The following is a 26,090-nucleotide window of genomic DNA, read 5'->3' as shown; positions in this document are numbered from 1 at the left end:
CCCAATTAAGAAAACATCTTCTATTTTCTCTTGTTTTTTCTCGTATCGACTGCTGTTCATTGTTATTACTCGGCCTCTCTGCTTGTCATCTTTTCCCTCTTTGTTCTATTTATAACTCTTATCTCTGTTTCCTTTTTTCTTTACCCCCTCGTTCTTCTATAACTTCTTCTTTACTCTAAATCTCACTACTTCCCTTTGAATCCCGTCTCTTGTATCATTTTCATTTGATCGTTTTTAAGTGTACCCACGGCTTGGCCCCCCCTTATCTCTCCTCTTTACTTTCGTTCTATGTTCCTTTGCATTCCTTGCAATTTCAGAATCTATTTCTTTTGACTGTTCCTAAGCCACTTTGTGCTTTGTCTCGTTTCCGCTCCTTTTCACTTTTAGACCCCAGGCACTGGCATGCCCTCCCTTTCTCACTTCGTTCATCTCTTCGTATTTTCCAAACTAATCTTAAACTCCACCTTCTTGCACCATTGGTTCTTCAAAAGGAATACAAAATGTTTTTCCTTTCTCTGCTGATGCATATTTGTATTCATCTGTTTAATTTTTAATTGTACTGCATTTCAGTTTCTTTTATTGTACAGCGCCTTTGATGAAGGGCGCTTTATACATTTAATAAAATACAAAAACAAAATATAGAGACCTCTTAGGGGAAAATAATGTCTTTGGTGGGGGTGGGAGACATTGCTAATCCACTGCACCATCTCATTCATTCTCCTTAAAAGAAGAACACTTTTTGGGCTGGACGTGCACCCTGAGGATTCCGAATCAAAGGAGACTTTCTATGATGTGTCATTCTTTTCATTCCCCTTAAATCATTCTGTAGGAAACCCTGAATCAAGGAAGCCTATTTGCCCTGCATTGCATTATGTCTTATAGTACATCATAATCCATGCCATGCCTGGGTTGAAGATATGTTTAATGCATGTCTTCTGTTTGCTTTTCTAGGCCTTGGAGAAGGACCATATATTTTGTCCAGTTATGGAAACAGTGATATTGTTCTAGGGGCCAATGTCACTAGCAGGAAGATCTTTCCTTTGCCAAGAATAAGTGCACATGGAAATGTGCTATTTAATTTTATGATCACGCCAGGACTTTTCAAGGATAAAGACTTGTGTGAGTATTATCAACACAATTATTGACACTTAAACTTTTTCTCTCAATTGTTTTACAATTTCTTATCTGTTTTTGTTTGTGAATTACAACTACCGACATGGACTTTTTTTTTTTTTTACTTGAGTGCTCTTTGAATGGAAAAACTTTGGTCCCCAGCATGTCTGTAGTAAAGCTAATGGTGGAAGTGCTGAGTGGTGGGAGGTGAAGTAGACAAGCAGGAGAAAGAATGATCTGTGACAGACTATGATTAACAGCTAGTACTGGGCTTTTCAACAAAAACATTGGGGTTCATTACGAGTGCGGCGGTAAGGGGTTAACAGCACCGGTAAGGATGCCGGTGCCATAAACCCCTTACTGCTGCATTACGCGGTCCCTTAGCGGCTCCCGGGCCCGTTATTAGCTCCCTCCCCATTCCCATTGAGCCCTATGGGGGCTCAAATAGGAATGGGGATGGGTATTTTGAATGGGGACTTACCAGGTCCTCCAAGGTTGGAATGACCGGTAAGTCCCCATTTAAGGAACCCGGACCCAGAAACGAGTTTAGAGGCAGCCATGGTGCAAGCCCTCTTTGCTGATTGTTAATGACTTGAAACCTATGTGTCAAAGGGATATTTGTTCAGCTAGTCTTGTTAAAGATTCTCTTTCAGTCATATCTCCTTTAATCACGAAAATTGTTAATTCCTCATTTGCTTCAGCAATTGTGCCTGTCTCACTCAAAAATGTGTGGATTACCCGATACCTAAAAAAGTACTCTCTTGACCCTAGTATTTCTGAGAACTATCGTCCAATTACTAATGTGCAGTTCTTATTAAAAATATTGGATAGGATCGCCTATGTACAGCTCCATGATCATATTGAAACTCATTGTCTTCTGGGAACTTTCTGATCAGGATTCCGGGCTAAGTATGGTACAGAGGCCGCCATGATTGATCTCAAGGCTATTCTTGCCAGGATTGTTGACTCTGGACATGTTGCCCTACTTATGTCACTCGACCTCTTGGCAGCTTTTGACCTTGTGGACCATGGTCTACTTCTTGAGAGGTTGGAGGGGGTGGCAGAATGTTCTGGCTCAGCCTTAACTTGGCTGCAATCGTTTCTGGGGCCAAGGACAGCAAGATTCGCCTTCAGGGGTTTTCAGTCTGACTCTGAAACACTGTCATGTGATGTCCTGGAGGGGTCCTGTCTTTCCCACATGTTATTGACTCTCTTTATTCACCTGCTGTTTGATCTTCTGGAATATGTTGGTGTTAGTTATGCTAACTACGCAGACGATACTCGGGTTGTCTTTCATATATCAGGCAACTATGATAAGGACTCAGCTGTGATTGGTTGACTCTATGAGATTATTCAAAGATGGATGAATGCCAAATCACTTGCGTTAAACAACAGGAAAACCAAGCTGGTGTTAGTTGGCTCCAGTCAACGTTTGTCCAGGTTGGATTCTAGGTAATCTCAATTTCAAATAGCGGACTGTGTCATTCAAACCTGTTCTTGGGTAAAGACACTCAGAGTTTACTTAGACTCTAATTTACATATAAAAAAACATGCTACACAGATAAAAAACATGTGTGCATACACAACTAAACCTATCAGGCAGAGAAAACCGTACCTTCCTGAAAAATAAATTCTCCTCATTGGCTACTGTCCTTATTAATTCTAGGATAGATTACTGCAATACCCTTCTTGTTGGCACATCAAAAACCAACCTTAAGATATTGCAGACCTCCCAGAATAATGCGGTAAGAGCTGTGTGTGGCCTTAGGCGCTCTGACCATATAAAGGAATCCTGACTGTCTTTACATTGGTTACTGGTTAAACAGCGTATCTCTTATAAAATTCTTACCATGACACACAAATGTGTGGCTAAAATAGCTCCTCCTTACCTAGTTGATAAACTGTTGAAGGCAAGTCTCTGAACGCTCACAACAGAGAGAATACAACCCGCTAGGGAAGAAAGGCCCAAATTAATCTTGTAAGGATAACAAGTTTTAATATCATACACAGATGAGCACAACAGCAAAGGACTCTGCTGCCAAGAACGGTCTGCCAAAAAGTAGTACAAGTAGAAACTTATAAAGAAAAACCCTGTCACTTATGACGCAACATCTATATAAATAAAAATAAAAATGTTTGTTTGTTCAAAATCTTAAATCTCCGAAAGTTCTTTGAAATTTTGACACAATGTTGCATTCCAATAGGCGTGTCTTTTTATATACCTACTACACATAGATGTCACACCTGTGACAGGTAAAAACATGCTTTTTCTGAAAACAGCGCCATCTGTTGGACGTAAAAGCAACACACGCTATACTAAAAATTTCACTGCAAACCAGCGCCATCTGTTGGACGTAAAAGCTACACACGCTGGCTCAAATACGTGCCGAGGAAGCAGCACAGCGACATGCAGCCAGACTTTAGGATGCACGGTTGCGAGCACAGCGGTTGCGTTCTGCAGCTTCAGATCTGCTTTGAACGCAACATGCTGAGAGTGGCTGAAACACATCAACGAGAAACAGCAGATCAGCATCAAACACGAGTCTGTGCTCAGCAATCACGTGATTACAATCGCCTTGCATTCCGGTACAACCCAGCTGATGATTTTAGTTTAAGCCGGCATGTTCTCATCGGCACCATGACTGAAGTGTGTCCTTATTGGAAGGCTCTGAAATTTAATGGAGAAACAAAAGGAATGTGTTGCGCCGCCGGGAAAATTAAACTGCCTCAACTTGGAGAACCGCCAGAGCCATTAAAAACTACCCACAAGCATTGTGAAATTAAACATATTACAAACGTGTACTTTCTCTTTTCTTTCTTTTCCATTTAACCAGACTGAGCCACAGCAACGTGTGGCCGGGGACAGCTAGTATACAATAGAAACCCACGACGCTGGTAGGTGTGCACCTATACATGATCCGCCTGCTCTATACGAGATGCCAAGTCATTGGTTCCAGCCAGTCTGTCCCTTTTCCATCACGTGGGTGCTGCAGTGATCCTCTTCTTCTCACGTCGAAGGTCAAAGAACAAATTAACTACACTCCTGTCACAATGCTACTTTGTCATTATACTGTGTACCTGACAGACTTTAGGGCTGGCTGAGAGGAGGTTCTGGGGCACTCTGACATCCACACACATCTCACTCCCTCCCTTCCACGCCATCTGGCTGCAAGGTCTCAACCCTCGTTTTGAATGATAATTTATCCCTCCCAGAACCTTGTAATAAAAAATCACATGATTGTATTTCAAAGACATACAATGTCTGTGCTCTTTGAACATGCAGGACTTGTTACTTTTAGGGTTGATGGTCAGAGGGCACCTGGTGCCATGGAATTCTGGGGTCTCAGGGCTCAGTCAGTTATATGGGCTATAACTCGTGGTCACCTGGGGATGGGCCGGGTCATGCTTTGGCCAGTGTGAGATAACATGCACATCAGGCACTGCCCTCTGATCGCGGGCTTGTAGGGCACATTCCTCTTGAGTCTTCGCAACACTGTTAGAACAATGAATAGGCGTTGTGGTGGTTGGCGGTGGGAGCTGTCCTCATGGGAGCCTGGGCATGGCTCGAGATTTCCCTTGTCTTGCAATCTGGGTCTAATGGATGCACTGCCGCATTTACTGTGCAGGCCTTGTCTCTTAACTACGATTACTAACATCTATGCAAAAATAGCGATGTTGCTCATGCCCTGTGTTACACTATGTGGGTTGATTATATTTTATTATATTGAGATGCGGTCCTTTATATTGGGGGGTCTTTTTACCATCCCCCTTTGCCCCTGACCCATCACAGTGCTTCAAATGCATCTCGCCTCAACCGATATCCCCCGAACAAGCCCACATCAGCAGTGATGGTCCCGGGCACCCGGCCCCGAAGTGTGGGACTGATTGTTAATTCCCAAGGAAAAATATGCAGCTGCCGAGTTCCCTGCGGCAGACCTAAACCGAATCTCCTGACTCACCGCTCTAGCCCCAGCAACATGTCCTTGGGGTCCACGCCTGGCCTAGGAGGAGGGCCTGCGCCGTGGGGAAGCCCCCCGACAGTGGCAAATAAGGACCCAGAGGAGTGATTTGCTTTCCTGGGAGTGTCACCCCTTCGCCTGGTGGAGAGGGACCAGGCTAGCGGTGAGCCTGCCTGTGGTTGCCTGCCGTGCAGACAGCCAGGAAAAGTGGGCGGGAGGTGATCTAGCTGACTGACGGACGCCGGGAAGCTGTAGGCCCCCCCTGCAAGGGGAGAGAGCCCTTTTTGGACCATCACGGGAGCTCTGAAGGAGGACTTGGCCAGGGGCCAAATTAGTGCAGGTGGACCTGCCTCTCGGATCGCCGCAGGTGGCGGTCTAGCAGTCCCTGGGGAGACTTTTAGGAGACAGGACGACAATTAGGCTGACGGGGGACATCCTGGCATCATGGACCAGATGCAGGGACCCATCCAGGCGGTGAGCATGCTTGTGGCCCACCCCACTCCCCCCTGGAATCGGACTGACACCGTGTGAGGCCCCCGGGCTGTGGCCAGGGGCGTGTGCCCGTCCTGAGCAGCATCCATCTCCCTGGGCCACAGGGTTTGGCAGTGGACACCTGCTGGTGGTGGCAGGGATGGAAGGACCTGGAAAGATTCCCCGCACCCTGACCTGACCAGCCGGATCTCTGGAGCGGGTGGAACTGCAACAAACACAGCAGGTTGGTGGTCTGGCACCCCTATCCCCCGTATCTGGTGGAGGGACAGTGGTGGAAAGCCCATACTTGATTTGTAAGGGTGTTGGTGTAGCTGTGGGCCCTCACAACGAGAGACTGGACACATAGGTGGCTTGAATAGGGGGACGTCAATCCTGGCTCAATCGGAGGGGCCCCCGGACCACACAGACTGCAAATTGAAACTGGAACATTTTGAGTATTTACGGGGCCTAGACCAGGCAAGCCCAATTGCAGGTCGGAACATGCAGGAGGGAAGGGATGACCCGGTATCCACAAAAAGAGACATTGCCTCCTTGCTGGAGGAGATCCGCAGTATGAGGGCGTGCATTGGGGGCAAAGTGGACAAAATTAATGTTCGGATAGACGATATGGAAGATAGGTAACAAGCTGTGGAGAACAATCAGACATCCCGGAGCTCCAGAGGTGGACGGATACGATTACAAATTAGTCTCTGAGGATGATATTAAGAGGGTCAAGAGAATTGATGGGGGAAGAGGCCCTGAAACCGGAGGAGGAGGCAAAGGACCCGGGAGACGGCCAGTGGCAGAAGAAAGGATCTGGCAGGTGCAAGGTCCCTGGTGCAATGAAGTTTCTAAAGTTAAACTCCCCCCCATCCCCCCACCCCGACTGGGCCCTCTGGACCTGGTTGAACACTGCTGATAGTGTGGGTTTATAGCCATGTGCCCTCTTCACTTAAGTATCGGTGGCGTTGACAGCTGTTGATGGGGAGAGGGTGATTGAGTTGGGACCCCGTTCTGGGGGGTGGGGCGGTGAGGTAGTTGGAGGTCTTTCGGGGGGGAGGAGCGGTGTTATTATAAAAGCTATTGGAATATTGAAAGTTGGATGAGGCTCTTGTTTTAGAAGTTAAAATGTGCTCGACCCAGCGTTTTAGGTCCTACTGGTGGCCCGGTTTGTACTCGCCCTGTGATGGTAACTGGTCAGGACCTGGTGCAACAGGGGGGGTGGAGGTAGATTGGGGGTAGGTGGTTCGGGGTACTTGGTGGGGGGGTACTGTGGGGAAGAGCGAGGAGATTCGTGGAGGGGATACAGTTGGGGTGGGGGAATGTTATGTTCAATTTTATCTGACCTATGGGAAGATTGCTTGGTGTAAGAGGTGGTCTGTCTTGCCAGAGAGATTCGATGTGAGGCCATGGTTGACCTAACCATGGTTGGAAGGGATGACCGTCTTCGTGTGTTCACACTGAATGTGAAAGGGCTCAATTCACCAACTAAAAGGTCCCTGGTCACCAAGGAGTTCTGTAGAATGGAGGCAGAAGTTATTTTCTCCAGGAAATCAGGTTCTCCTGGGGGGAGGAGAGGAGAATCCCATATGGCCTATTGGGCCAGGCATACTGGGCATCAGGGACAGCACAAAAAGGGGGTGTTGGTATTTTGATCCATAAGAGTCTGAAAATGGAAGTAGAGAAAGTCTGGATGTGTGATGCAGGAAGGGCTCTGCTATTGCCGGGCCTCATGAAAGGGGTCCAGATAACTTTTATGGTGCTCTACGCCCCTAATCAGGGTCAACTGCGCTGGACACTTAGTGGTGGGTGGAGATCTCAATATGTGGGCAAACATACAGCTCAATAGAAGGGCAACAGGGCCGATTGGGACTGGTCCCCCTGCGCCGGGCGAGGAGGGCCTACAGGGTTGCTTGGATTCGCATGGTCTGTGTGATGTATGGCGTTTCCTCCATCCTCATGATAGGGGTTCACCTTTTACTCTGCACCCCATGGGACCTACACTTGCAAAGATTACCTATGTGTCACGTGAGAGCTCCTGCGTCTGGGGGCAGAGATGCATCTGGTCTCATGGTCGAACCATGACATGGTATCCTTGGATTTGTCCTGGGCGGTCTTGGCCCCCCGCAATACAATGTGGAGATGTAACAAATCTCTGTAGAGGGATCCCGTTTTTCGGGTGGAGTTGGAGGAGGACTTTTTTTGAATGAGACAGGGAGGTGGATCAGGCTACTATCTGGGATGTGGGAAGGCAACATGGGGGGTTCTTCTGATCAGAGAGGGAGCACACCAGAAAAGAGAGAGGACATTGCTGGAAAATAAGCTGCGGGAGGGGCAAATGGTGTTGGTAAGGCAGGTCCACGAAACAGAGGAGGAAGTCAGGGATTTGATAACGGTGGTCAAGAGTAAGAGAGAGAAACTTAGATTGTTGGAGGAAGGTAAGATACCTTGAAAGCTTCAGTTCCTGAAGCAGAAATATTATGAAAAAGGGGACAAGGCAGACACCTTGCTGGCAGCACAATTGCACAGTCAGTGGGCCAACAGTACAGGGCCTGGGGGGTGTCCTCGAAATATCAGTGAGAGGTGTGGTTGAAACCTTTGCAGACTTTTACAAAAACACTCAGAAGCCTTGACTGGTACATTCAGACCATGTGGGATTTATAAGGGAGAGACAAGGAGTGGACACAATGCGTAAGTCCCTGCATCTGACCAAGTGGGCACGGCTATGGGGGGCAACCCCACACTTTTATCTGTTGATGTGGAAAAGGCCTTCAACAGAGTTAATTGGAATCTTCTGAAGGCAATTCATATTAATTTCAGATTTGGAACCAAGTTTCTGCGAGTTTCATGGCCCTGTATTCAGATCTGGTAGCCTGCGTCTCTGCTAATGACAACTTCTCTCGTTGGTTTGGGTTGGGTCATGGCACGAGGCAGGGATGTCCTCTCTTCCTGATGTTGTTTGTGCTCTCCCCGGAGACACTGGCTCGAACACTACGCGATGATCCCCGAGTGGAAGGCATCTCTGCGGGAGTGGTTGAATACAAACTGGGGATGTACGCTGATGACATCCTGCTCCATCTGAAGAATCCGCTGACCTTGGTTCCGGAGGTGGTTGAAGTGGTAGAGCGGTATGGGGCCCTTTCGGGCTTTAAGATAAACACAGGGAAATCTATTTTGTTCCCATTGGATCTGCTGGAGTTGGAAGTTAGACGGAATCTGACTAGTCTGGAGATGAAGGTAGAAGAGGAGCAGCTGCAATACCTGGGTATAAAGGTGGCGAGAGACATAGGCAGACTATATGAAGCAAATGTGCTGCCCCTCTTGCAGAAGCTTTTTGGCAACCTGGAAAAATGGGCCAAATTGACGATCACATGGTTGGGGCGGCTAAACGCTATTAAGATGAACTTCCTTCCTATAATCCTTTATCTGTTTCAGATACTCCCTATTCACGTCCCAGACGCCATGTTCTGCGAGGTCAAGGCCTGCCTCCTGATGTTCTTATGTCAGGGCAGGAAACCGAGGGTGGTGTATGAAGCATTGGTCCTCCTGAAAGAAAGGGGTGGAGTAGGCTTCCCAGACATCTGCCGGTATTGTAAGGCGATGTAACTCAGGGTCCTGGTGGTCCTGGTCCCGCACCTGAGGGAATTGGGGGACTGTCAATGGGTGGGGCTGGACAATGTCCATTTGAGACCGGAGACAATCAGAGAATGGGTGTGGGCGTCGCAGGACCATCTCCCGAAGAGGGTAAGGGAGCACCTCATTTTGGGGGTTATCTGGACGATATGGTGGAAGGCACCAGAAATGAAGGGCCTCACAAACTGCCCATGCCCCCTTAGTCACCTCTGGGCACCGAAAATGAGAGACCCGATTCCGAATCTGGACAGATTTCAGACCTGGTTTGAGGCGGGGCTTACGAGGGTGTGCCAGCTGTGGACGAATGGTCAATTCATCTCCATAGTAGATCTGGAGAAGAATCTGGGAATAGGGAAGTTGTCTGTCCTTTCATACCTACAGCTGAAGGGGGTAGTCACGGCTGAATATGGAGGGCAATGGTGCAAAGAGACTTAACCCACCTAGTAAAGGTCTTGGGCTCGTCTGTGGAAATGAAGGGTCTGATCTCTTCCTTGTATGGTCCCTGGTGGAAGTGGGTAGGGGGAGTACCGAAAACCTCCGGACCAGGTGGCAGAGGGACTTAGGTCTCGAACCTGATGATCTACTGTGGCACAAAATGTGTGATAGGACATTGAGGGTCTCCATTGCATGCCAATACAAATTCCATATGATAAAACTGCTGCATAGATGGCAGTATGACCTGGTCCGCCTTTTTAGGATGTTTCTGGGTGTGAGCCCACTTTGCTGTCATGGATGTGGTGAGCGGGCTGACTACCGGCACGTGTGGTGGGGCTGTGAGAGGGTTCACATTTTCTGGCATGAGGTCCTCGGGTTGATCAAGGAACTGGACGGGGTTTCCACAGCTAAGTCGCTGTTAATGGTGCTGTTTGGTTTGGAAGACGAGGAGGGGGACTATGTTAGCCTCCCGCATTTACCTTGTTGTCTGCTGTTAGCTGGAAGGACATGCTTGGCAATGCACTGGAAAAGGCTATTGCTCCCGGGTAAGAGTGAGTGGATAAATGTGGCCGGGAATATATATGTGATGGAAAGGATCACAGCTGCAATACATGAGAGAGGGGGGAATCTCGAAACTGAGTGGGCTGAGTTCCGTTTTAGATACATGCCGGGGTGACCAAACATCTGGAAAAAGGGGGCCTGGAGGAGGATAGAGGAGGAGGTGGAGAATAAGGGGATGGGTATTGGATCAACCGGTGTGCAAGGGGGAAGACAGTCCTTGGTAAAGGAGACTGGAGGAGAATCAGGTCTTCATATGTTGATGACGAGATGGACCTTAATATCTCGGGTTAGCCCAGGGTCAGAGGGCGGAGTTAACGTGTTCTGCAGACATCCACAGGGGGTGATACCGGAGGCCATTTCCAAAGTGATCCTGTAATGTTGAGCTTATGTTTTTGCCTTTGGCCGTACTGTGCTTTTATTTTGTTCTTGCAAAAATGGCAATAAACTTGAAATTTAAAAAAAATAAAATCATAATAAACTTTCCGAGCCTAAATGTAAATTGAAGAATTTTGGAGGTACTGCTTTTGATTTTGATGCTCCTTCTCTCTGGAATTCCTTGCCCTGTTATCTTCGTAATGTTCCAGCTCTGCCACAGTTTGAGAAAGCCCTAAAAACCTTTCTATTTAATTCCAATGACTAGACTTTTGAGTTCTCCCTATCTGCTCTATGACTGACTGACTCCTTCTCCTTCTGCACTACCTGCGCACTGAGGCCTATGTGCAAATTGCGCTATATAAGCAATACTTATAATAATAATAATAATAATAATAATAATAATAATAATAATAATAATAATAATAATAATAATAATAATTTGTAAATGGCTGCTCAAACTCCCATAGTTCTGGATTCATCGAATTCCTCGTCATCACCTTATTAAGCCCTCGTAGAAATGGTAGAGATGCTGAAAGTAGAAAATGAAAACCTAAAAATGGTGCTTCATCAATCACTGACTAATGATGTTCTACCTCTCAATATGTCTCTTGAAAGGTAAAGCTTTTTGAAATTATGATTGATACTCAAATTATTTCAACACTTTCGGCCTGATTCATGGAAGTATTTTATAATGGCGCAATCCCATAGGAAAATGTTCCATGAATCAGGTTCTTTGTCTCTTATCAAAATGTTTGCATGTCTCAGCACCATTCAAAATTAACTCCCTCACTAGTCCACCAAAGGGACTGCATCTCCTTTCTCTATCTTTATACATAGAGGGGAGAAGAGCAAGTTATTAGATGTTGAGTTATCTAATTACATTCAAAACAAGAACACTATTGTTATCGCCAATCTACTTCAGCATGTGTCACGTGAACCTCATGAGACCCTTCATAATAAGGTTCTGGCTTGGCTAAAGGAGAAATTTAATGCATCCATTACCCTTTGTAAAGATCCGAAGTCCTTGATAAGAACTCATGTCCCTGAATGGGGCACCACCACTGCAGTTTCTTTGGAAAAACAGATACTTGTATTCAGAATCCCTTGTTTAACATTGTTTTACATTTTCATTGATAAAGCTTCTAATACTTGACAGGCAAATGTGTTTTCCCTTTGATTCTCTTCTTTTGTGTTTATGATTCCTTATAACTGTGTTGTGTTATTTTTGCATTTGGTATTACCAGGTTAGGAATGATGCACTCACCTGAGGTCTTCCAGCACTAGGCTACCATATGACTGTATGCACTATATATAAATAAATAAATACATCTAAATACATACAGATAGTATGCAAAGTCCATGCACATGTTACTATTTTTTGAATTCTAAACTATTGAAAAACTTCCTCCTTCCTAAATATGTTTCACAAGGGCATCTGGTGGCAAAAATCCTAGTGCTCACACATTGGCTTTTAATCAAGAACAGTGATATTAATACTGTAAAAGTAGGGTGTCTGTCCACAGTGGAGTCACACACATTTACATATTGAACAGTGTACTTCGGTCCTACTAGTTTCACAAGGTGCGTTAAACAAGGAGAGAAGAGAGCAAGCACAACAATTCTGAGGTACGCCAGTAAGTGGGGGTTTGCAGATAGAGACAGAATCGGTGATTACATTGTATGGGAAGAGAGCGGGGATCAGTCAGTGGGAGTGGGTGATGTTTCGGAGGTTATTACGTGCTGTTCTCTAGAGAATGTAACCGGGACCCATAGTTACGCGAGGGCCTTAACGAAGGCCCCGGGGGCATTACCTTATGCGGTAATGGCCCGCCGGTGAGGGGCTTATTACCATTAGTACCCTGGGCCATTAGATCGGGTACTTTAAAAAAATATATATATTTTAATGGTATTTGGTTAAAAAAAAATCTTTTACAATATCTCTTCAGTACAATACAGCTCATAAACAAGTAATACAATCCGCAGAAAATTCAAAATAAAAACAGTCCATTAAACAATTAAAAAAACTCAGAGCCATCATCAAACATTTAAGAGTAACTCCTTGGGCAAAGAAATTAAAACAGGGGTAAATAAGAGTAAGGATAAGGTGGAGGAGATAAGGATAATAGAATTCATAAAAGGAAAAAATCTCAACAGGAAGAGGAGGATAAAAAAAAATCACAGACTATCATTTTCCAGGCTCTGCAAGGCCAAACCTCAACCATAGTGATCACTCCAATAGTGCCAATCACAAATGTATATTTACAGGCGGATTTCTAGAACACAATATTGCTTTTTTCCATAGTACCCTGATATCATACTGTCCCAAAACTACCGGGATACTAATGGTTTTTTTTTGCCAGCTGCGAGGCGCGTTGCGTTTCAAAGCTGGAAAAAAAAGTTTTAAAAAATGACCACCGTGGACAGAAAACATAGTCTGTTTTCTCTTTCCGCGGTGGCCATAGTAGGTGGCCATAGTAAACAAAGGAAATGGCCGCCATTGAAGGGGAGAAGGGACTACGTGTTACTTTCCATGGTGTAGTCCATTTTCTCTGTCCAAGGTGGCCATTGAAGTAATTTGAAAAAAAAGTAAACAAAAAAATAGCCGCCATGTTTTGCTCGCCGTGTACTAATGCCAAATAAGTAATTTGTTAATAAATGCTGCCATCCGGCTTCAGTGTTAATCAGTTCAATGAGCAATGGATATGGATGGGCAAATAGTTCTATGGCACAATGGCATAAGGCAAGCATAATCCAGCCAACATCTTAGAAATGCTTGCACATGGGCACTCATTGAGTAGGGTTAATGAGAGCACACTAAATACGTAAAGAAACAATCAATGGTAAACGTTTAATCATCATATATACTACGTGAATATTGTGCAGTAAATGGGTAGCGTTAATGCGCCTGTCATTTCATGACTTATTATTTAAACTGCAAACATTGACCAGAATTTCTGATGTGTGACATTAAGTGGGGAAATCCTCACTATGCACTAGTCTGCATGATCATCCTTTGAGTTCAACAATAGCATTTGCCATGCCAGAAACTGTCAAGCAAGAACATGCTTCCTGATTAATGACTTTCATAATTCTCGTGCAGCTCTCTCCCTCGTATCATTGGAGTCTGCTGAAAGGCCAAATTACTTCCTGTACGTACACGACAACGAAACGGTGTCCTTGGAACAATGGGAGGCACATTCAGCGTTCCATCGAAGAGCCACCTTTTTCCACCATCAAGGCCTCTGGATTCCAGGCTACAGTGCATTTGAATTGCACAACAAGAAAGGGTTTTTCGTCGTAATTGCGGCATCAGAGGTTAAAGTATCAAAATATGATGATTCAGACGACTTCAAGCATGCCAGCAGCTTCAGTATTGAAGGTATGTTTGCTATTGTGTTTATTGTTAGGTGATGTGGCTGCATTACTTGATTGGAAGTGTGCTACTCAGGGTTCATAACTGGTATGTGCACATTATGAAGGCAGAAACATGGCACATTGGTGGGTTGGCACCTTGCTGGCATATAATAATTCCTACATATTACACCATGCTATAACTCAAAATAACCAATATGATGGCATAACATGACATCCCACGCACACTATCATATTACACCTTATGTTAACTGGGGCTGCATACCCAACCTTTGCCATTGGTGCCGTGTTCTAGTGTTGTGACCGTGCCCATGATTGTGGGTTCTAAGGGGATGGTCATGTGCGAGGGACAGTTCTCAGATCATAGTGCAACTTTCTTGTACCTCTGTCTAAGGTAAGCTAGTGTAACTGAAAATAGGTGCATACTAGGAACCTCGGGGTGAGGGGGTGAGTGTGGCAGATGGGCATGGGTATGAGATTTGTGGCAGAATAGTGTTTTATGTGGCAATTGTGAGTGTCGAGCATAATGGGAAGATAGCTGCTTCGATTGCAGTGCTTTGAATGTGTTGCTGTGAGCTAGAAGGTTCATACTTAGCCTTTAATATGCACATTCACTTTCGTTAGAGTTCATGCAAGGCTGCCTGTATTACTGGAGTGCTGCTAATTTACTTGAACCATGATATCGGTAAATCCTTGGGTAATAGATTGGTCGATTAAATCGTTATGTGCGGAGAATACATATGTTTTAAAGCTTTTCCAGAGTATGAGGGAGTCTTTAAAGTTGCTGATTAAAATAGTAGAGTTCTAGATCTTGGCTGTTTAAAGTGAACAATGTATTAACCAAGTGCACACCAAATCTTTCAAACAGTGTATAGACTTTATCTACAGTTATGACATATATGGGTGCATGGGGGTACATTAGTTGCGACACGTAGAAACTACTACTAGTTAGAAGCCCCTGGCGCCTGCACACCCTAATACTGTATAAACAGTCAATATTAATAATAATGCTTGAGCATAATAGTTATATCAATCTTAACCAAGTTTTTTTTTAAAACTCTTTTTTATTGAAGGTCAATACAGATTCAACTCATTGCGCATTGCATACACCAGTACATATAATACACATGTTATCAGATACATATTTCATCAATTACATTTCAATCACGTAGGGGTCTCCTCATCTGATGCCATTTCGCACAGGTACATCCTGAACGGGGCCCATATGTCCTTTGGGCGGCAACTCGGTGTCACAGTCAATGTGTATTGTTCCTCACATTCATTACCATAGGTTAAATCACGAAGAAATTGTTCAATTTTGGGTGGAAAAGTGTTTGTCCAGCATTTCAATATGCATCTTTTGGCTACTGGTTTTTTCAGCTTGTTTGCCTATGTCTCCGAATAAGTATTTTTGCAGAGACATGGTTGCTGGAATCTGAGTGATCTCTTCCAGTATTTCCACTACCTCTTTCCAGAATACAACAATTAGGGGGCATTCCCAGTACATGTGGTATGATCCTGCCTGACTTGTTTTACATTTAGGGCATTCCCCCGAGTGGGCCGCCGAGAATTTAGCCATTTTAGCGGGGGTATAATGTAGCCTATTTAGGATCTTGAACTGAACCAGTCGAAGACCTGCGTTCATTGATACCGATTTTGTAAGCATACAGTATTTGGTCCATTTTTCATCCGGGATGTTCAAATTTAGGTCTTCCTCCCATTTAGCTCTGATATGATTCATAGTAGGAGTGTGTGTTTGTATTAATGAATATAATTTGGAGACTCCTAATCCCGTACCTGATGTGGTAGCCTGCAGACACGGGTGTGATGGTGGTTCGTCTGGAATGGAAAAAGTGGCCAGCGTGCGCTAAATGCCGATTTCATCCTATGATATTCAAGCATTTTAAGTGGTCCCCGTTCTATTGCCTCACTAAATTCCTCCTGCGTTACAAATTTCCCGTTCGGGAACATGTCCCGCATTTGAATTTCTTTGTTCGGGCCCCAGTGTCTTTGTATTGTTTTGTCCAGTGTGGGCGGTATACCGGGGTATTTCCACAAAGGGACATCAGGGTCATATGGGGTTTCTATTTTCAGTTTTTTATACAATGCTGTCCATGCGCGTACTGTGGTTTCCACTGGGTCATAAGGACAGGAGTCTTTGTATTGGGGATAAAATATAATAGAGCGGAGGTCTATGGGATGTGCAGCAAACTTCTCGAGCCATATATGGGGTGAGCGATCTTCAAGGTCATACCAGTGTTTTGCAAATTTACCAAGCACTTCATGGAGATAAACCCAGGACACCGAGTCGAATGCCTTCTCAGCGTCCAGGGAAATCGCCACAGCCTGCACTTCCGGATCTATCCGCGCCATTATTGCAAACAGTCTGCGTAAGTTCAATGCAGCAGAATGGTGGCTTTCAAAGATGCAGGTTGGGACGATCCCGGGAATGCTTCGCAGTTAGGCCAGGCCAAGCAAGGTTTTAGTCACTCGGAGTGATCGATGAGTGATGCCCCAGCGGTTCGGGTTGGTGGGCGACGATCGTTGAAGTGGTGATCTTTGGCACGTCAATTTGCAGGACAATAAGGCGATCATTCAAGAACTAGCTGGATATACTGTGGTTGTAAACCCTGATTAGAGTTTGTTTGTGACTCTCCGTTGATTCGGTCTGGGCCTGGCGTCGAGCAGTTGCTTCGAGTCTAGCAGATGATGGGCTTAACTAGGGCATAAAGCAGTGTTGAGATGGTGTGACGTGCAAGCACATTTGAAGTGCTGGAGGAGCTCAAAAACCAACGCCATTGACTTCCCTCTCTTTCATGATGCAGTGAACACATAGAGACCAGTTTAGTGTAGTAGAACAGGGAGCTTCAGCTGGTCTGGCCTCCGGTTGCTCTGAGGTCCACTCAGGGGGACTTGAGGACAGGATGGTTCCATTCAGGGTCTGCTCTTCCTGCTATAGGAGATTCCGGTGCACAGTGGTAGGTCCTGTCCACAGCAGAGCTCACTCCTAAGGTGCCCTGGGAGTGGGTAAGGAACAGATCTTCCTTCTGCCTCAGATGGCTCCTTCTTCACCCAAGGCTGAGGGCTTTGGAGAGTCCAGCAAGTTCTTCTGGGTGAATCTGCAGCCTGAACGGACCCAAGAGGACCTGAGAGAATCAGAGGAAGGGGTATCCCCAGGTGATTGGACTAAAGCTTGCCTGCCTTAGTGGTTGAATACCTGCTCTTGAATGTAGTGGGCTCTGCCCCTTCTGATGTCACACCCAAAGTGCTTTACTCCAGAGAAAGTAAAGGGGACAGGAAAGGGAAAGAGGGACAGAGAGAAACAAAATGGTGGAAGTCTCATTCCATTGCCTATATCACTCCTGCCTACTCTAATCCCGCCCCCTTCTCACTAAGAACAAAGGCCTTTAGATATGCAGTTGGAGGCTACTCCTTTTGAATGGGTGTGCTCCTTTGATACCTGGGCCCAGGACAGATGCCTGCTGTGTTACTGTCTCTGGTGGAGGATTTTACCTGCCCTCAAAAAGAGATCAAAGAAGAGGCCCAGTGCTGGTTTATAGTCATAAAATCGAAAACAAAAAAGTCGAAAGTCAAAAAATCGAAAACAAAATGTCAGAAAAAAAGTCACATTTCTTTTTATTACGTTTTTGATTCGAAATGGGGGGTTGCCCCAACCCCCATTTTTTTTTTTAACCTTTTTTTTTACATGCGAGAACCAAAAAATAAATATAAATACAAAAATAAATCATTCGATTTTTTTTTTTTAAGCATTATGTTTTTGATTTCTTTTTACTTTCGACATTTTTTTTCTCGATTTTATGACTGCACACCCCCAGTGCTTCAGGTTCTCGTCATGCCCTTTGGCAGTCTCCACCCGGCTGACCAGAATACACATCACCTTCCACAGCACAGCTCTGCCACATGTGCCATATCAATTGGGATGTGATGGCCATGATCATAAGTAGTGCCAGACACTATGCCTAAACTAAGGCATAGCTTTATTTTGAGAGTTTATTCAGCCACCATCCTGGGCTATTTGTGATCATCATAGTTTTGGTACAGGAGTGCATAGCTTAAATTCAGGTCCTGCACTGCAAAAATGTGGTTGTCACTGCAGCTGTCAAATGGGTAGCAGTGCCATCTGAACTTGCTCTGTGCCACTGGTAGAGCAGGGGCTGGAAATCAGGATACCGATGCAGCCGAACACATATACATGCTATGGTTTTGGCATGGAGCTTGTGAAAGGGGAATCTGATGACCAGATTATCCTTTCAGGAGTGGAATTATTCACATCATTTCAGTTTTTAATACAAATTTAAAAAGCCAGTGCTTTGCACCCTTGCCTGATGGCAATTCCTCACAAAACCCTAACCCTTATATGCGTTGAGGAATTCTGAATTATTAAAAAGTAAAATAAAATAAATACAGCAAGATGAATTTTTACCCTAAGAGTAAAATATTACAGTGTCAATGTAAATTTGACTGGCTGAAAATATATGTCTTAGGGATTGTGTAGGTGTGATCTTTTACCATAGTGGGGGCAGTGTTTATTGTGAGTTACTTCTTCTCTACTACATTACCATACCTATTTACACATTGATATTTTATCTAGAGATCCCTGCAGCTGTTCCGTATCGCAGGATGTGTGAATGGAGATATGAACCATGTGCCAGTCCCTGTGTTAAAACATGCAGTGATCCTGAAGCCACCGCATGCAAATTTCTCCCAGCGTAAGTCTCAACTGATTGTATAGGGCAAACTGTTAATTCATATACAAGTTAGTTACATGGTTTGCCATGCATTTCTCAAAATAAACTGTAAAAAAACGTGCATTGTGTTAAACTTCAGGAATTAATCTAAAGCAACATTTGACTTCCTGTTTTCTAGATATTCTTTGGGAAAATGTGTTAATCTGCACTCATAAGCTTGATTTGGGCATTGAGTCTACATAATTAATTGAATTAAGCTCATCATGAAAATAATATGTACAGCATAGACTTTTAATATCTCAAGTGCAATACAATCCCATGAGGTGAAACACACAAATATTAAGTAATTCTAAACGATACCATCCCCCCACAGATTTCTCCTCTCTTAAAATATTTCTCAAGATGCAAACTTTTGATAGCCACTTGGGGGCACAGCATAGCTCTGCATTAATTCCTACTGGGGCATTGGTATTTCTGTATGCCGGCAATGTTCCCATTGGTGCATACCCTGAAATATGCATACCTATCTATTCAATCTCATATGAGCCTTTGCAGATAAGACACAAACTACTCTTTGGGGATCTGAAATGCACTTGCGCTGCAATATAAACTGTATGAGTCGACCCTCTGTTTATATACTGTCATTCTCAGAGAGTTTAGTTTCACCACAAAGATAGATTCCTTGTGCCAGATTCTCGATTCTCCCCAGAAATCGAATGAAACAAGCGCAGAGGATGCGTTGGTTTCATTTGAGCTCTTTTCAGAAATGCTCTGACTTGAGCTTTTCTGGAGGGGCTGGGCAATAGCGCAAAGATGCACTGTCCAGCCCCCTTGCATACATTGGTGTTGGGAGCGCTGGGAGGGCATTTTCCCGAGACGGCCCATTAAACGGCCTGTCATAGTGAAATAACTAAAAGAAAAACAGTTCCATCCCCATTTGGGGTATCGACATGCTAGTGAGACAACCAGTTTAACTCCTGCCTGTCACACTCCAAAAAGAAAATCATGGCAGGGTGAGAAATGACCCTGTCATGAATTGTGCCTCTCCCCGCTCCTTTTTCAGAAAGATGACGCTGGTTTCTGGCCATTTTAAAGCGCATCCTGTTTGTGAATATAGGATGCACTTTAAAATGCCCATATACGCCGCCTTATTTGCACAAAGGGAGAAAAGGGCATCTGAATGAGCGCATCTAGGATGAGTTCATTCAGATATCCTCTGTGAACTTGGCTTCTACATTTTTAGCACAAGTGAGGAGATCTGATAGTACATCTCCTCACAAGCACCAACAAAGTTTTGAGAACCTGGCACCTTGCCTTTTCCAGACCTGTAAAGGAGGGCATTCATTTATCCAATGCAATGCAGTTGATAATGATGGTGATGGCGTTGGTTATTTTTATTATTAGCGTTGCTGTACTCTTACTAATATGATATCTGCTTTTGACAATTTAGAAATATTAATAATGTTTATTTTCCATATAGTGTTGAAGGATGTTTGCCATACTGCCCTAAAAACATGATTCTCGACGAGACTACACTTAAATGTGTATATCCAGAAGATTGTAAGTATCTTTAGTGTATTTTTCAATGTATAGAAAAATGGATGCCTGTCCGCGTTCCAGTACATTCTACATTTGGTGCTATGATTTTATCTATTCCCTTTCATTTAATATGTGTGTTGATTGGTATCCCTATTCATATACCAGTCTCGGTCTGTCTTTGAGACATCCTTCTCTAATAAGAAAAACATGTTGCTGCAGTAGCTTAACAGGTTCTTAGCCTTCCAGTTACCCTATTCTACAAACCAAATGCTTCAATCATTGGCCCAACAAAAAGTACACAAATTAGCCTTCACATGTCTTACCCTATTTTAATATCACTGGTGCCATGTTCTTTTGGGATGCTTCTTGGCCTCTCTGCTTTTACCGAGGTCAGCCAAGACCTCACTCAGTCTCGTAATCTTTGTATTACCCCTTGGGATTCTTGGGATGAACAATGGCTTCTTCCAGCCTCTTGAAGCTGTGACACAATAGTCTCTGCAGGGCAGGATTCAGCCCTCTTCTGGTCTTGTGTGGTGGCTCAAGGTTGCTACCAGGCCCTTGCAAGACTGGGATATTTCAGGCTGCTCTGTCGTCTCCCTTCTGGTACTGGGGTATGTTCCAAGTGTCTCTGCTCTCTTACCTTGACCATGATATGGGACTGGTTATCTTGTAGAGGTCCTTTCCACACCTGAATTGCAGGATTCACAAATGTTCTTCCTCTGGACCTGTGGATTTAGGCTTTTCTTATTATCCATTTTGGACTGGTTCTGTTTTGAATCTTTTGTGGTCCATTCTGGACCTTCAGGTGTAGGTTTCCCAAATGGTTACTTTTGTACTTTAGAGAGTAGGTTTCACTCTTGGACCATGATGTTCAGGTTTCACAAGTGGTCCTTCCTGGACCTTGGCTTCAGGATCAACAAATGGTAACTTCTGGAACATGTGCCATTAGAATTCAGGTGGTAAGACTTACATCCCCTTGGAATTGGTATTTCACCACCCCTCACTCTTGATGTTTTTCAGATAGTTGATACTGTACTTGCCTGCTTGCCAAGGATGGCCTCCCTCTCTTCCCTACCTTGGAGATGCAGGTAGATGACCTTTATGATTTAGGTCTGCAGGGCCCCTCAAGTGGTGAGAGTGCCTTGTCCAATGATCCTGGTGATTCAGTGATTGGTTATGTTATGTTAAAAGAATTTATTGAGAACAGCTATGGCCCAAAGGTATCTTGGCTTTGAAGAATCCCAAGGTCTGCAGAAGGTTGATCATAGTGAATGAAAGGCATACTCTTCCTAGCTTTCTAGACAAAAAAGAAACGTCTTTAGCTTGTTCCTGAAAGCCAAATGATCAGAGATTACCTGCAAAGAGAGTGGAAGGGAGTTACAGAGGACTGAGGCTGCTACCGAGAAAGCCTGACCACCGACGGTACTTCTTGAAACCCGCGGCATATAGAGAAGCAGAATGTTAGCCGAGCAAAGGTAACATATTTAGCACATTTCTCACAAAGATACAAGCCTCCTGAGCCATAAAAGGCCAGGTGAACCAGACAAAGTGACTTGAACTTAACTCTGGCCTCCACTGGTAACCAATGAAGGTTCTGTCGCACCTGTGATGTGCGGGCAAATTTAGAAAGGCCCATGGGCTGCCGAGTTTTGCAACACTTTCAAACATTGTATCAAGTACTTTGGTTGCGAATGTAACAAAGCGATGGAATAGTCCAGAGTTCCCAACATGGTAGCAGAAACAACTAGGCTTCTCAGGTTCTTTGGAATATAAGAGCACAAGTTTAAGGTGGGCGGAACTGCATCTCGCACTAATCTCTGATTACATTGATAAAGATGAGGTGATCTTCACTCCCAGTTTCTTCACTTGAGAAACCGGAGTAGTTAGAGGGCCCAGTGATGCAGTCCAGAATTCCCTAGTCCACATAGAGTGGGTAGCTGGTATTTGGTGACAGTGGCAGTGTTCACGGGATATATGCTCAGATGGAAGATAGGAGAAAATAGATTTGTTTTCAGATCTTTGTAAACATTTACCAGTGAGTTCAGGGAGGGACCCATCACCGAAATTCATCGATCTCCTCTAGTGACACAACAAGATGAGGGATATCCGGCAGGTGTAAATCTGCTGACCGAAGCATACACACTGGTTGGTAAGGTTGACCTTCCTAGATAAGACTGCAGTACCAGACCATTAATATTTTGGCAATATGCCCCGAGATTTCGGGCCATTACCGCATAATGTAATGCCCCCGGGGCCCATAGTTACAGGACCGAACATAACCAGAGCCTTAACGAAGGCCCTGGGGGCATTGCCTATGTGGTAATGGCATGCAGTGGAGGGGCATATTGCCATTACTACCCCGGCCTGTAAGACCGGGGTAATAATGTTTTTTTTTCCTGGCTGCGTGACGTGTTGCATTTCACAGCAGGAAAAAAAAGTTTTAAAAGTATCAAAAAAGGGCCACCACGGACATAAAACCTAGTCCGTTTTCTCTTTCCGCGGTGGCCATAGTAAACAAAGAACATGCCCACCATGGAAGGGGAGAAGGAACTACGTGTGGTCCCTTCTCCCTTTTCATGGTGGCCTGAAAGAAAAAAAAAAGAACAACGAAGACCGGTATAAGGGACGCTCAGGGACGTCAGCAGGCTTACTGTGCGGTAAGGCTTGCAAATGTACCAATCAGTGCGTTTGTTTCACTTAAAATAACCTGTGCTAGGTACTAATTTTGTAGACTAAACAAAGTATCTGATGCGTTGGCATATAGACAGCCAATACAAGGATTATCTGGCAGCAGAGATAGAAGAGAGCCTGGGGAGTTTGAAGATTAGACCGATGGCTACATTTTGAATAGTTTGAAGGTGAAGCATGCAACAAAAGGTTTGGTATTCCCGCATACAGAGCATTGACATGGTCTAAGTATGAGTTTACCAATGCGCCAACTACTGGCATGGTCGGAATGTGGAAATGTGGGAGACATGAAAGCATGCACCACAGCATCCAAAGGCAGAAAATTAAGATCTCACAACTTCATTACCTTGTTCGGTTCACCTCAATTCAAAGTCTCAAATAGTTCCAATGTTTCTGAACTTATTTAAGAAAGTTGTCAGGAGGCCGAACAGCGAGGGTGGCACTGGGTGTCTCAAGGGATCCTTTAGTAAGCATTTAGGTCCCAAAAGCATAATCTCAATTTTAGAGGGATTTAATTGGAGATGATTGTTTTTCAGCCATACATTGATCTACTTAAGACTTTGTTGAAGTATTTTGAAGGTCTCCTGATGGCCGGAGACCATAAGAAACAGTTGAGTATCATCCTCATAAGAAGGGAACTGAATGTTGAAGTTGCAGACAATCTTCATTAGAGGGAAGACATAGATATTGAACAAACGAGATGGAACAGGAGAGCCCTGAGGCACCTTGCATGTAACCAGAACAAAAGAGATGGAACAGGAGAGCCCTGAGGCACCTTGCATGTAACCAGGGAGAAGGCCGATGTAAAATTACCAATCTTTACAGCCTTTGATCTTACAGAGAGAAAACTCTGGAACCATTCTAGAGAGGTGATAGAGTCCCCATCTTTGTCTGAGAGTCATGACAGGGGAATAGAATGATCCACACTGTTGAATGTGTGGATAGATCTCCCATAACGAGGAGAGACAGATGACCCAGATCAGAATAGTACAGAAGGTCATCCCAATCAGAACCATAGTGGTTTCTGTACTGTATCTGGGGCGGAAGCTAGACCGAAGTAGGTCCAGATGCTGATTATTTTCTATAAAGTCCACCTATTGTCGCATCACCACCGTCTCAAGAATCTTATCCACAGAATGAAGACAGGCTATATTGGTCGATAATTCCCCAGCAAAGAATGTAGCGCTGAAGATAATGCGAGACAATACTTGTTAAAGACATATCTGGCCACAGAAGGTGGGAAAAGCACCAAGGAATGTTGGGACTATTTTTTCAGGGACATAACCACAAATTCACATGTCAAGGGATAAACTTCCTAGAAAAGACTCTACAGAAGTTTGAAACCAGCGTGAAGTGAATTGTCAATGACGAAGTTACCATGTGAATGGGGATGTAGTAAATAACAGTGTTTTTGTGGTTTTGTAGGAGAGATGGGGTTTATAGCAAAAGGAATGTGATAAAAGTTTTCAAATGTAAAACAAAATGTCACAATAAATAAAAAAAAAATAATTTAGAAAAAAATTAACTGACATAAGATGCCATTACTGTGTCATTTAAGACTGTACGTGTCATATGATGGCTGATATGGGTATGTACCTTACATATGGTGACTATATAATGCTATGTGACAATATCTCACATAACCTAACATTACTGTGGTGTTTATGCAGTGCTCGTCATATGATGGCGGATGTATGGATGTACCTTACGTATGGCGACTATAGTATGCAATGAGGCCTTAAGACATATTTTCTGGCATGGCTAAGGCATTTGAGGCTGTACTTGACATATGATGGCAGGACCTGAACTATCAGATTATTACTATTTCTAACCAAGGGTTTAAAGCTGTTATGTTCCATGAGGTTACAGTTTCCACAGTTTTACTGTGTTTGTGTAAATATGACCTTTGGTTTTCAGTAAGTACTTATCTGGTTTATTCCTTAATTTAAACACTTGTGAGGGGGAAATGCAAACAAATACACCCTTTGGCATATGTATGGATCCTTGAAGGGCCATAAGATGGCTGGACTTGGACAGTACCTGGCCAGAGGGACACTAACTCTCTGACCAGGACATTAGGTTACTGCCCTTTTGGACTTGTAACTCCTGGTGGCAGGGGGAAATATGGTGGGGCCCACTGCTGTGGACTAAAGGCTTGCCACAAACAAATAAAATACGATAGACGGAAGGAAGGCTGAGGAGAGTTAAGGGTCTTCTTTACCTGCTGGTAATTTAGCTAAGGCTGCTGGGAGGGAGGAAGGCAGATGGCCTATGATGCCTACTTTTTCCCCGGAGTGGAAGGAGCATTTGCTCCTTCTGTGCCAAGGAGCAATATGGAGCCCAGCATTGGGCAAAGAGGACAGCCCTAGGCCCGCTTGTCACTTCATGCTCTAGTGCAAACCAAATGAAAGTTCTCTGCTAGCATGCAGATGCTGCCAACGCCTGAGGAGGGTAAGAAAAAAAGCTTGGGGTGAAAGCCACATTAGAAACTATTACTTTGGCAGTTGAGGTGGCACTTGACATATGATGGCAGCACCGGCACATGCGAGGCTGTAGCTTAGATATAGTGGCTATTCCAGCCCAAAGTGTCATGGAATGTAAATAATAATAAAGATTTTCCATAATGACTTACTAGAAAGTCTTAATTCTATTAAAGACACGGAGGCAAGCATTATGCTTCTCTTTCTTTATTTAAATATTTAAAGAAAGCTCAGCAGCAAGATATTTTTTCTTAGTGCACCTGAGTGTCATAGGTCATAAGTATGAAGAAAAAAGGTGCACAAAAAATATATATAACAATAAAAACTAACAAGAACATCATAAATGTCTTTTAAGTCCTGAAATAGCATAAAACTTCATTTCCCAGGAAGCCTGTGGAAAGTTCAACATGAGGTCACCAACATGTGACCTGGATCTTCCAATGAGTAACCAAGTCCCCACATAAACAGTCTTGAATATGATGCCACTTACTCTTTCGAAGCTGCGAACTTTTCCGATGGAAGAATTGGAACCAAAGCCGTCTCATAGTAGAAAAGAGAATGTGCCATGGATTAGGCGGATTTGTCTGTTGGCGCTGTCAAGAGAGAAATAGAGAATGGTAGTTAGTTCATGTATATTACAACCCTAGTTCCCTTAGAGGGGTGGGAAAGAAATACTTTGTGTTATTTTGAGGTGCAATCCTGCATTCAAAATCATGTAACAATCTTGCATGGTACATATAATCATCAAGCGTGAT

General features: G+C 44.2%; 1 protein-coding gene across 1 annotated transcript in view; it reads left to right on the top strand.

Annotated features, from left to right (window-relative positions):
* OTOGL (otogelin like) overlaps nt 1-26,090 on the top strand; it is a 1,792,821-nt gene that overhangs the window by 1,303,228 nt on the left and 463,503 nt on the right. The window contains exons 32-35 of the mRNA XM_069629328.1: nt 952-1,119; nt 13,648-13,926; nt 18,532-18,649; nt 20,109-20,188. Coding sequence (XP_069485429.1) covers nt 952-1,119; nt 13,648-13,926; nt 18,532-18,649; nt 20,109-20,188 — 645 coding nt within the window. The remainder of the gene's footprint in view (nt 1-951; nt 1,120-13,647; nt 13,927-18,531; nt 18,650-20,108; nt 20,189-26,090) is intronic.

Source organism: Ambystoma mexicanum, chromosome 12 (genome assembly GCF_040938575.1).
Source record: "Ambystoma mexicanum isolate Mex_15411 chromosome 12, UKY_AmexF1_1, whole genome shotgun sequence".
Taxonomy (NCBI): Eukaryota; Metazoa; Chordata; class Amphibia; order Caudata; family Ambystomatidae; genus Ambystoma; species Ambystoma mexicanum.
The sequence above is the reverse complement of the archived record's forward strand: the minus strand, read 5'-3'. Positions and strand labels throughout refer to the sequence as shown.